The sequence below is a fragment of the Dipodomys merriami genome, unplaced genomic scaffold (assembly GCF_024711535.1).
Source record: "Dipodomys merriami isolate MVZ:Mamm:240054 unplaced genomic scaffold, mDipMer1.0.p SCAF_13, whole genome shotgun sequence".
Taxonomy (NCBI): Eukaryota; Metazoa; Chordata; class Mammalia; order Rodentia; family Heteromyidae; genus Dipodomys; species Dipodomys merriami.
In genome coordinates, this window is record NW_027202604.1 from 4854376 (window position 1) to 4866807 (window position 12432).

At 37.3% G+C, this 12432-nt stretch overlaps 1 protein-coding gene across 6 annotated transcripts in view; it reads left to right on the plus strand.

Moving 5' to 3' along the window:
* Positions 1 to 12432, plus strand: part of Sfmbt1 (Scm like with four mbt domains 1) — a 153246-nt gene that overhangs the window by 119916 nt on the left and 20898 nt on the right. For all 6 annotated transcript variants that reach the window (XM_070018534.1, XM_070018533.1, XM_070018538.1 and 3 more), the window contains 5 exons: positions 215 to 365; positions 3906 to 3988; positions 7661 to 7787; positions 8539 to 8652; positions 11422 to 11464. In XM_070018534.1, coding sequence (XP_069874635.1) covers positions 215 to 365; positions 3906 to 3988; positions 7661 to 7787; positions 8539 to 8652; positions 11422 to 11464 — 518 coding nt within the window. The remainder of the gene's footprint in view (positions 1 to 214; positions 366 to 3905; positions 3989 to 7660; positions 7788 to 8538; positions 8653 to 11421; positions 11465 to 12432) is intronic.

A 12432-nucleotide genomic window follows, 5' to 3' on the forward strand; every position in this document is an offset into this window, starting at 1 on the left:
TACCTCATTAAATTATTATAACTTAATTTATCACATGAAAAATATTTAATTAAAATAGTGCCTAACAATTAAAGTTTATTGAATTTTTTAGCATAATACTTAGTATAATTATGAAGTTTTGTGACATGTTTGGCTATGCCAAGGAAAACATACATTCACACATACACACAAATATAAAGCTACTCTCTGTTTTATCTGTTATTTGCATGTATAGGTTTTTGACGAGAAGTACTTTCTGGTGGAAATGGATGATTTACGGCCAGAGCATCATGAACGGCGATCATTTGTGTGCCACGCCAATAGTCCTGGCATCTTCCCTGTGCAGTGGAGTCTGAAGAATGGTCTACACATCATTCCACCTCCAGGTGCGAATTCATGCATTGTTGTGTCCTTAAAATAATTGATTTACTTATGCGGGGGCGGGGGGGGGTGTTATGGAGTTTGAACTTAGGGCTTCACATTTACTAGGTAGATACTCTTCCACTTTGGCCTTCCAGCCCTTTTTTCTTTAGTTATTTTTTATATAAGGTCTTGTTTTTGCCTGGGTCTGGCTTAAACTATGACTTCTACCTCTGCACTAAGCACAGCTGAGATTACAAGCTTGTTTTCATTGTTGTTGTTGTTGGTGGTGGTCAAGGGGCTTGAACTCTGGGCCTGGGCGCTGTCCCTGTACTCTTCAGCTCAAGGCAAGTGCTCTACCACTTGAGCCATAGCACCACTTCCGGTTTTCTGATGGTTAATTGGAGATAAGCGTCTCATGGGCTTTTCTGTCCGGGCTGGCTGTGAACCACGACCATTAGATCTCATCCTCCTGAGTAGCTAGGATTACAGGCATGAGCCACTAGTGCCTGGCTACAAGCTTGTTTTTTGAGATAGGCTCTTGTTAACTTTTTGCCTAGACTGGCCTTGAAACTTGATCCTCCTGTCTCTATCTGCCAAGTGTATGGGATTACAGTTATGAAGCACCTCACCTAGTGAATTTTTTCTCTCTTTCTGAGACAGTGTTCTACTATGTAGCCCAGTCTGGCCTGGAACTCTGTATGTAGTCCGATCTGGCTGCAAACTCATGGTCCTCCTGCCTTATATCTTAAAGTGAGATAGATGTTTTTCTTTTTTTGCCAGTCCTGGGAATTGAACTCAGGGTCTGGGCACTGTCCCTGAGCTACTTTTGCTCAAGGTTAGCACTCTACCACTTGAGCCACAGAGCCACTTCTGGCTTTTCTGTTTATGTGGTGCTGAGGAATCGAACCCAGGACCTTATGCATGTGAAGCAAGCACTCTACTACTGAGCCACCTTCCCAGCCATAAATGAGATATATGTTAAATGACATTGACAAGTATTTTGTGCTTCTGTTCCTAATATTTTGAGGACCTGAGGCAAGTATAAATGATGGTCTAGATTTCAGATACTTACATATTTGAAAAGTTATAAATAAGCTAAGAAGCTGTTAAACAGTGTATTCTGTTATCCTGCGTTGACAAATTTGTCTGTATAACCAGCTAGAAAGCCAGTTTCAGGCCTGGATTCTGTGCTAGTTGCCCAGTCTGTTCTGTCTTGAGTCTCTGAGAGTTCACATAGGAGTGGGCAAGGAAGGACACAGAACATTTGGAGCTAGCTAACTGTTAGAAAGAGGCAGGGCTAGAAAGTAGGGGATGGATAATTTTTAATGTCTGGACCTCATTAGTAAGGAATAGGACTCAGGGGCTCTAGGGAGCAAAGTATTAGCTCATTTCCCTGCTATCTACAGAGAAAATGTAAAATGTCTGCAACCTTGTAAAATAGAATCTTTGGCCTTTTAAAAATCAAGACATTTAACTATGATTTAATTCATCATAATTGCATGAAAGTTTTAATGTTTTTAACAGCATCTTGAAAACATTCAATATTTATCTGATGTTTTATATAAGCAAAACAAATTGATAGGTTATCTGTGCATTCTTCATTGGTAGGTCTCTGGTTAGTTAAGTACGACTTCCATCACTGAAACACTGGGCTAGAAGTGTGTTGACAAGGGTTATATGTCAGAAGGCTCTCTATCCAGTCTTATTCATCCAACAACTGTTCCTGTAATGTTTCTTATGAAGCAGACATTGAGCTGGTCATGAGGTAGATAAAATGAGTGTAACCTAGCCCTTTCAGGGGAAAAGTAGAAGACACTCACAGAACTTCCCAGGTTCTCTGCCCGTGAGCAGAGCATAGGAGTACCTAATTAAAGAAATGATGCATTTGTGAACTGATAGATATGCCCATTTCCCTGTGGTAATCAGAGAAGGAAGGTATGGTATGGAAGGAGGGGAGGGTATTATATGAAAGAAGTTCTTTGTTTGAAAAGAAGGCTTCGTAGTTTTTTTTATCCTGCATGCTATCTTCAGGTGAAAAGGAGAAAAGAATTATTAAAGATGTTGAAGTTGTTAGTATTGTTAGAGACAAATCAGCTGTCTTTGTAGTAAGAAGGAAAGTTTGTAGTTGAAAATGACAGAAAGTGTCCTGTCAGGAAGTAAAGTGGGGACAGAGAACATGGAGCCTTTCTTGCTTAGGCAGGGAAGGTGATTTGTAGGGGCTGTCGATTGTAGGAGGAAATAGTCTTGAGTAGCCTGCTCTGTTTCTGTGTGGTATTAAGTTCTCAGAGGCAGAGAGCAGTTCAGGCACAGTGAGCCACCCAGCTCCTTCCATACAGATGGTAGAGTCAGGCATTGTGTTGGAGATGACAGTTTCAAAAACCTTGGTAGAATGAAGTAGGGAATTAAGCTTTTTTTTTCTGGGTTAAATTCATGACTCAGATTATAAGAGCATTGAAAGTTTTTAAAATTTCCTTGACTTGACACATAGTAATACTGTATTTCTGGGATACAAGATGGATTTCAGTATGCAAATAAATTCATAATGAATAGATCAGGGTAATTGGCATATCCTCAGACATATATTATTTCTTTGTGCTGAGAACATTAAAAGTCTTCACTGCTAGCTCTTTTGAATATCCAATTAATTGTTGTCAACCATAGTTACCCTGCTGTTATTAAATATTAGACTCATTCTTCCTGTCTGTGGTATAGATGTTGTCACTGTATATAGTTAACACTGCAACCAATAGCCATTGTACTTATAGCCTCAGAGCATTGAGATTTTGGAGTTTATGAATCTGAAAATAGTGCTATACCACTATTAACTATGACATGTTTAAGGAAATGGCCTTATCAAAGAAAAAAAAATCTTCACTGAGAAAATAGTCCTATATTTCTTTCCTTTAGAGCCCATGTCCTACTAAAATTGACAATAAGATTTATTTCCAGAAATGACATCCAGTCATAACTGTCTTAAATTCTTTTGGTAAATTCCCAGCAACCTTTTTTCTTTTTGGCTGTCATGGGCTTGAACTCTGGGCCTGGGCCCTGTCCCTGAGCTCTTCAGGTCAAAGCAAGAGCTCTACCACTTGCACCACAGCACCACTTCCAGTCTTCTGGTAGTTAATTGGAGATAAGAGTCGCACAGACTTTCCTGCCCCGGCTGGCTTTGAACTGCGATCCTAGGTCTCAGCCTCCTTAGTAGCTAGGATTACAGGCATGAGCCACCAGCTCCTGGCAAGCAACTTTTTAAAAATAAAATATTGATTGAAGTAATTGCCTCATTTGAACTTTAAAGGTTTAAATGCTATCTAAAGATTCTTCTTTTATTATCATAGTTTGACCAGAGTTGCTCTGGTTTATAAAATTAATCATATGAGTCTTTCAGTTTGATCCCAAGTTCTGAAGAAAGTAGCTATGATTTGGATTTACAGGGTATTTTCCTCCCTTTCTAAAATGATCAACACACTCAAATCATTAGAAGTTGTCAGTAGATACTTGATAAAGTGGTAGAACCAGTAAGCATATGTTGTGTAAATCATTGCTCTTTTGTTTCCATATAGGATATCCTAGCCAGGACTTCGACTGGGCCGACTACCTCAAACAGTGTGGTGCTGAAGCTGCTCCCCAGAGGTGCTTCCCTCTGGTGAGACCCCTTATGGCATTGCCTCAGGGAAGCAGGACTGTCGTCTTTCACCTGCTTGTCCTGAAGTTACTTTCAAGCTCACCATATCACTCAAACCAGATACTTAGTTGATTGTAATAAAATGTCCAAAGAAAAATACTTTTATTATAGAAGGTAGTTAGATGGTTTGCTAATTATGTTAGTTAATTATAGATTTGTAGTTTCATATTTTCTTTTTGAAATGATATGAATTTGAAATTTTATGTCCTAATTTGATGGTTCAGTAATATGAAAAAATGTTGAAATATAAAGCAGAGAATAATTAAGCTTGTTTAAAAATAATTTCTATCCAAATAATACATATACATATTTTAAAAAGGAAAAAAAGCCGGGCACAGGGAACTCACGCCTGTAATTCTAGCTACTCAGGAGGCTGAGATCTGAGGATCATGGTTCAAAGCCATCCCGGGCAGGAAAGGCCATGAGACTCTTATCTCCAATAAACCACCAGAAAACCAGAAGTGGTGCGTGGCTCAAGTGGTAGAGTGCTAACCTTGAGCTGAAGAGCTGAGGGACAGCGCTCAGGCCCAGAGTTCAAGCCCCACAACCGACAAAAAAAAAAAAAAAGCAGTAAGTAATAAGTTTAGAATGTAGACCAATCCCTTTCCATAGCCTCCCTTCCTAGAAGGCATCACATCCTATTCTTCTCTCTGTAATTCTGCCATTCATAGTTCTTTCTAAAAATAATATGCTGTCATCTTTTGAGGAATATAGTATAATAATATAGTAAATGAGCACGTAGCTATTTTTCATTACCTTTCCCCCATCCTACCCATCTCATGTTGAGGTTTTACATTGCTATGTGCATCCAAAAGTCACAGCTGATCATGGCAGTATTTTATGATTATTTCCTTTTTCATTGGTCTTAATATTGCTGTTTTGTTTTCTTTTATTCCATTGCTAGACCTCCCTGCACCATGAAGTAGACTTTTGTTGCTATGTTCATAAAGGCAGCAATAACATCAGGAAATCATCATTGCTATAATTTTGTTAGAGACATCTTTTTTTTTCCTAATAGTATTAAATCAAAACCAATACTATGTGCCTCAGTTGGAATGATATTTGTGTGTGTGTGTGTGTGTGTGTGTGTGTGGTGTGTGTGTGTGTGTGTGTATGTGTGTGTGTGTATGTGTGTGTGTGATACTGGAATTTTGAACTTAGGGCCTTGCCCTTGACTAGGCAGGAACTCTCCCATGAACCACATCCCTAGCCTGTTTTTGTGTGTGTGTCTGTATATGAACACATGTACATGGACACAAGTACAGACAGACAGAACACACACACACACACACACACACACACACACACACACACACACACACAGGCTTGAAATCTAGGCTATAGGCTCTTGCTCAGTTTTTTTCCCTCATAGCTGGCAGGCACTCTACCACTTGAGTCACACCTCCATTTCTGGCTTTTTGTTGGTTAACTGGAGATAAGAGATAGAAGATTTGTCTGCTTAGGTTGGCTTCAAACTTGACCCTCAGATATCTGCTTCCTGAACAGCTAGGATTCTAGGCATAAGCCAATATTGCTCAGCTGTATAGTTTTTTTTGTCTTATTTTATTAATTTCCACTCTAATCTATTTTTTTTTTTGGTGGGGGGGAGGCTGTCAGTTGTGGGGCTTGAACTCAGGACTCAGGGCCTGGGCACTATCCCTGAGCTCTTTTGCTCAAAGCTAGCACTCTACCACTTTGAGTCACAGTTCCAGTTTTTGAGTGGTTAATTAGAGATAAGAGTTTCACAGGGGACTTTTCCACCCAGGCTGGCTTTAAACCGTGATTCTCAGATTTCAGCCTCCTGAGTAGCTAGGATTATAGGCGTGAGCCACCGGCACCCAGGTTTACCCTAATCTTTACTATTTCTTTCCATTGGGTAGTTTGAGGTTTGTTGTTTTTCTAGGGGCTTAAAGAATGTCATTAGGCTTTAGATGTGTGTGTGTGTGTGTGTGTGTGTGTGTGTGTGTGTGTGTGTGTGTGTGTGTGTGTGTGTGTGTGTGTGTGTGTGTGTGTGTGTGTGTGTGTGTGTGTGTGTGTGTGTGTGTGTGTGTGGTGTGTGTATTAGTGTTGCCTTTGCTGTATCTCAAAGGTTGTGTTATCATTTTCATTAGATTCATATTTCTTCAATGACCCGTTGGTCATTCAACAATGTTGTTTATAGGTGTGTGTTTAAATTCTGTAGTTTCTTTCGCTGGTTTTAGGAGCTTTTGAATTTCCAGGGTGTTTCTTCAGTGACCTATAGATCATTCAACAGTGTATTTTTCATTCTTTATGTGTCTAATTTTTGTTCTTTTATTTTGTATTGAGTTTCAGTTTTATTTATTTTGATCTGGTACAATATAGAAAGATATTTTTGTTTTCTTATATTTGTCAAACTTGCTTTATGTCCTAAAATATGCTCTGTTTGGAGAAAGTTTATAGGCTGCTGAGAAAAATATACAGGCTAGATGAAATAGTCTTTAGATGTCATTAAGTTCGTTTTGTGTTAGGTATAATATAATTATGATATTTATTTTTTAATAAGATTTTTATTGTGAAAATACTATACAGAGGGGTTACAGTTACATGAGCAAGGTAATGAGTATATTTCTTATCAAGCATTGTTGCCTCCTCCTTTGTTTTTCCCCTACCATGAGATAAGAGTCTCACAGACTTTCCTGCACAAGCTGGGTTTGAACTGTGTTCCTCTGATCTCAGCCTCCTGAATAGCTAGGTGATAGGCACCAGTGCCTGGCTTGTGTGAAACCTTTTTAGGCCTGATGAAAAATTTAGATCCATTAAAAAAAATGCAGTGTGTGTGTGGAGGGGGGTGTGTGTGCTGGTACTGGGGTTTGAACTCAGGGTGCTTTTCCTTAGGTTTTTCTGCTCAAGGTTGGTGCTCTACCACTTGAGCCATAGCTCTACTTATGCCTTTTTGGTAGTTAATTGGAGATAAAGAGTCTACTTAACTTTACTACCCAGGGTGGCTTTTCTGCCTGAGATGGCTTTGAATTCTAATCCTCAGACCACAGCCTCTTGATTTGCTAGGATTACAGGTGTGGGCCACCAGCCCCTGGCAGAACATCTTTTTTTTAAAAAAAAACAACTATATTTACTAATTTTAGCTATATGTACATACATAGTAATATTGTCGATATATAATGAAAAATTAACAAAATTACATAGAAAATTCATACAATTATCGTGGGAAATTCACAAGCATTTCCCCATACTTGGTACTAGAGGATTCTCTATACTTTTCAGAACAACATTTTAAGAAGATCTAAGTTCCAGGCCAGCTCAGGCAGAAAATACAGACAGACTTTATTGCAACAGAAGCTAGGTGTGGTGGCTTATGCTGTCATCTAGGCTACAGTGGGAAGCATAAAGTAAAAGAATTGATATCTGGGCATGAGCCCTGCAGGAAGTAGAAGACTGTCTCAAAAACAGTGAGTGTATAAAGGGCCAGAATTGTGGTTCATCAATAGAACTTATACCTAAAAAGCATGAGGCCTTGAGTTCAAATCCTAGTATGGCAAAATAAATTATAAGCCAATAGCTTTAAAGCAGACCTAGGGATTAAGTAGTACTTGAAAAAAGCACATAAGTTAATATATTAATCCAAGCAATGGATTTGACTCATTTATTTTCTAGTCAATTTCTGAGCATGACTTTAAGGAGAACATGAAGCTTGAAGCAGTCAATCCTCTTCTTCCTGAAGAAGTGTGCATTGCCACCATTACTGCAGTAAGAGGCTCCTATCTATGGCTCCAGTTGGAGGGTAAGCAGCAGTGCCCCTGAGAAGCTTCCTGTGGTCACTTTCCTTTGCTACTCCTGTTTACTTTTGTGGTTTGTTAACCTTACTGGACTAGCTAGTTAAATAGCAATCTTGTTTAAAGATGAAAATACAATATCCTAAACTAAAATTTATTTTCTCATCCTCTAACCAGGAATATTAGGAAATGAGAGTCTCCTATTTTCTTGAAGAATAATTAAAAAAGCATTTTGTGTGAACAAAATAAATGAGTATGAACATTAATACATGGCTTATTGAAGAGATAATATTTTGGTTTTCCCAAACAAATAAACCAAAAAGAATATAAAATAGAAATGATATATTTTCTCAGGACAGTCCTCAGTGTTGGGTTTGTAGATGGAAGGCTGTGAGTGCTTAGTGCTATACTCCATGTGCCTATTTTCCTTTTTATCCTGCTGCCAGAAGCTATACTCTTGACACAGTTCTTTCTGTTTCTGATTTGTAGAATTGGTATTTAATGCAGATGTGAAGGACAGTATTAAATATAGGCTTTTGTGAAACCTCTTCTAAGCAACTAGCCAAATCATTTTCTGATTTTTATACTACTTACCATATATGAAAAAGTATGTCTCCTGAGAAAGATATTTATCAAAACTCTTACATCTGAGTTACTGCAAAAGTAGACCATTGTTTAGAAAAATATTTGTGAAAGAAGCTGTTTAATGGTCTTAAAGTTTGTTTTTTCTTTTTTTTATTTATTTTTGAATCTTAACAGGTTCTAAAAAGCCTATACCTGAATGTATTGTGAGTGTGGAATCCATGGATATATTTCCTCTGGGCTGGTGTGAAACCAATGGCCATCCTCTAAGTACTCCTCGACGGGCACGAGGTATTTGTTTCTGGATTACAGGGTAGATTGTTAAATGATCTATTATATCTCATAGCAGTTAGTATGTCAGAAACCAAAAATAAAGTGGCATTCTCCTTATCTGTTTCTGCATAGGAAATTATTGCAAAAAGTAATAAACAACTCTTAAGTTTCTGTGGGAAGAGTGTATGGGCTCAACTTATTTGAATTCTATGAACGCAGCTTTCTCATATACTGCAGTGAAAGTACCAGTCAGGACAGGCATCAACTCAGAGCTTGGCTTGGGGAAGGTCTTACAGATTTAGTCAGATTTTAGTCCATTCTGGTTGCTATAAAAGAATACATAGATTGAATAATTTGTAAATAATAGAAATTATATTTCTATTTCCATTGGAATCTAGCAAGTCTTGAGACATTTTTCATTTCTGATGAGGCCCCATTTTGTTGTTCATATATGAAGGCTTCTTGCTGCATCTTCATATTCTAAACTAAACTGTTAGCCAGGCATGGTAACTCAGCCTGTCATTCCAACTACTTGGGAGGCAAAGATAGGTGGACTATGTTCTAAGGCTACCTTGACAGAAAACGTTAGCAAGATTCTCTTTCAAATTAACAAGTCAGGCATGGTGAGCCATTCCTCTAATAGAAGAATTGTAGTCCAGGCTGGTCCAGGTAAAAATCACAAGACCCTAGCTGAAAAATAACTAAAACAAATGTGCTGGGCAAATGAGAGTGTGGCTCAAGCAGAAGAGGCCCTGAATTCAAGTCTAATACTGCGTTTTCCTTCATAATATAATTACCTTCCTTTCTTACTGAAACCTAATCAGGTTTCAGAAGAATTTTGAGAAGTACATATGTTCTGACAATAATAGCAGCAGAAATTTATTTTCATTGACTGTTGAAGTGAGGACCTTAGCTCTTTCTTACCTGTTATCTGAAGGCTTCCCTTAGTTATTTCCCAAGTGGATCTCTCCATAAGACAGCTCACAGCATGGCAATTGGCTTTTATGAGAATGAGAAAGTGAAAGAACTAAAGAAATGAACAAGATGGAAGCAGTCTCTTAGCATCCTAATCTTGAAAGTAACTTCTTATCCTCTCCCCCATACTGTTTTTTAAAAAATTATAATTAAGCAGCTATACAAAGGGATTACAATTTCATAAGTCAGATTATGAGTACAGTGCTTCCTGGTCAATGTCACCCTTCTATTGTTCTCCCCCATTTTCCCCTTCCATCCCTATCCTTACCCCCATTTCTTTTAAAACAGTTTTATTAAAATATAATTTGACATACTAGGAAATTTGCTCTTTTAAAATATGCAATTCAATAGTTTCAGTAAGCCTACCATGTTGTACAATTAAGAACATTTGTTGTAATTTAAGAACATTTTCTTCATCTCCAAAAGAGACTACAAAGCCATTAATAGCCAATCCCTCCTTTCCAGGCAATCATGAATCTAGTTTTTATGTCCTTAGGTTTACCTCTGTGTTAGACCATTCATCTAAATGAAATCACACAAGGGGGAGATACTGATCAAGATGCATTGTATTCATAAACTGCTTTGATAAATGGCACCTCCTTTGTATAACTACTTAAAGGTAACAAAAAAACCAAAAAATAAATAAGTGGAATCACATAGTATGTGATCTTTTGTGACTGCCTTGGTGTAACTTCAAGAATTCATCTGTATTATCGTACCTATCAGTATTTTATTACTTTATAAACTAATATTTCATTGTATGGATGTGCACAATTTGTCTACTTATTAGTTGATGAACAGTTGGGTTGCTTCCAGTTGATTACTGTTATGGCCAACGTTTCTGTGAACATTAGTGTACTAATTCTTATGTAGATGTATGCTTTCATTTCTGTACTGAGGAGTAGAATAGTGAGCCATTGGCAATGCTGTGTTTACGCTTTTCCAGAGCAGTATGTTACATCACACCAGTGTTATGTTATATCCATACCAGCAGCTATGAAGCTTCAGTTGCTATACACCCAGCAGTTATTGTCTACTTATGGCTGTTTTGGTCTTGATAGCTATATAAAGTGGTCTCATTTTAGTTTTGATTTGCATTTCCCAGAAGATTAGTGATGTTAAGCATGTTTTCATATGCTGTATTATCCATGAGTATATTTTCTATGGAAAAATGTGATCCTTTGCTTCTTTTTAAATTGGGTTACTTTTAATTATTGAGTTGTAGGGAATTATATTCTAAATATTAGTCTCCTATCAAATATATGGTTTATATTTTCTCCCATTTGTAGGTAGTCTTTCACTATTTTTACATGCTTTCAATTTTTTTATAGTCTACTTCAACTCTATTGCCTCTGCTTTTGATGTTATATTTAAGGAATTAGTGATAAACCAAATTGTGAGTATTTTCTTATATGTAAGAGTTTTGTTTTAACCTCCTTAGATTTTTATCTGATTTAAGTTGATTTTTGTGTATGATGTTTTCCTAGCACCTCATATTGAAGACTCTCCTTCCTCTTTTGAATGGTCTTGGCACTCTGGTTAAGTCAGTTTTTCTTTTGGATACTTAGTTTTGTTTAGAATATACTCATAGGAATTTATTGACCCAGAGAGTCCTGGAAATAGTATATCTGCTTTTTGCATAAAGATCCTTACCCAGTTTAGGTTAGATATTCAGACACATAAACCCTAATATGTAGTTTTTGCCAGTTATGCATACATAGAACTAGGTATTAAATATGCTGATAGAAGCTTAATATGTATATAATTTTCCTTAGTTAAATTTTTTCTTTGCTATTTTTTCTCTTTTAACAGTTCATAAACAAAGGAAAATTGCAGTGGTTCAACCAGAAAAACAGTAAGTAATGTAATAGAATATCTGAACAGTTGAAGTTTGAAAGAATGTACAAGGGGAAAAAAGAAGTTTCAGAGTATAGTTCCTCATATTTTATTTTCCCAAATATAAGCATAGTCTTTGCATTCAAATTTGATACTTTTTATACTTCTTCTTACAGTGTAGGCATTTTCTAAAATTGCATTATATACAAAGGGGCAAAATACATTCTCAAAATGTTCCCTAAATTGAATTTTCTTTGGTATTCACAGCCTGAAGTCATTGGAAAGAAAGGAGATGAGTCCCCTCGTACTTGTGAAAGAAGGGAAAAATTATAAATTAGGAATTATTTAATTATGATATCTTGAGGTTAAAGATAGCTCTTAAAATACTCTTCTGGGCACAAGTGATTTATGCCTATAACCATAGATATTCAGGAGGCTGAGATCTGATGATAACAGTTCAAAGCAAGCCCAAACAGGAATTCATGAGACTTATATCTCCATGTAACCACCAGAAAGCCAGAGCTATAGCCATGGTTCAAATGGTAGAGCACCAGTTTTGGTGAAAAAGCTAAGGATAGTGTCTAGTCCCTGAGTTCTAGTCACAGTACCAGCACAAAAAAAAAAAGAAAGAAAGAAAGGAAAAAAAAAGAGAAGAAGAAAAGACACACTCTAAAGAGTGGCTTTGTGCTGACTTAGCAACTCTTTCACATACAGCTTTTAAGAAGCAGTGAATTGGTGGTACCTGCAACTCTTAAAAATACAAAAGTTTCAGTGGGGCACCAGTGGTGCATGCCTGTAATCCTAGCTGTTCAGAAAGCTGAGATATGAGAATTGCAGTTTAAAGCCAGCCCAGGTAGGAAAGGTCATGGGACTCTTTATCTCCTATTAACATAACCACCAAAAGGCCAAGGGGAAGCTGTGGTTCAAGTGGTAGACTAACCTTGAGCACAAAAGTTCAGGGGCAGTAACCAGGCCCTAAGGACCAGC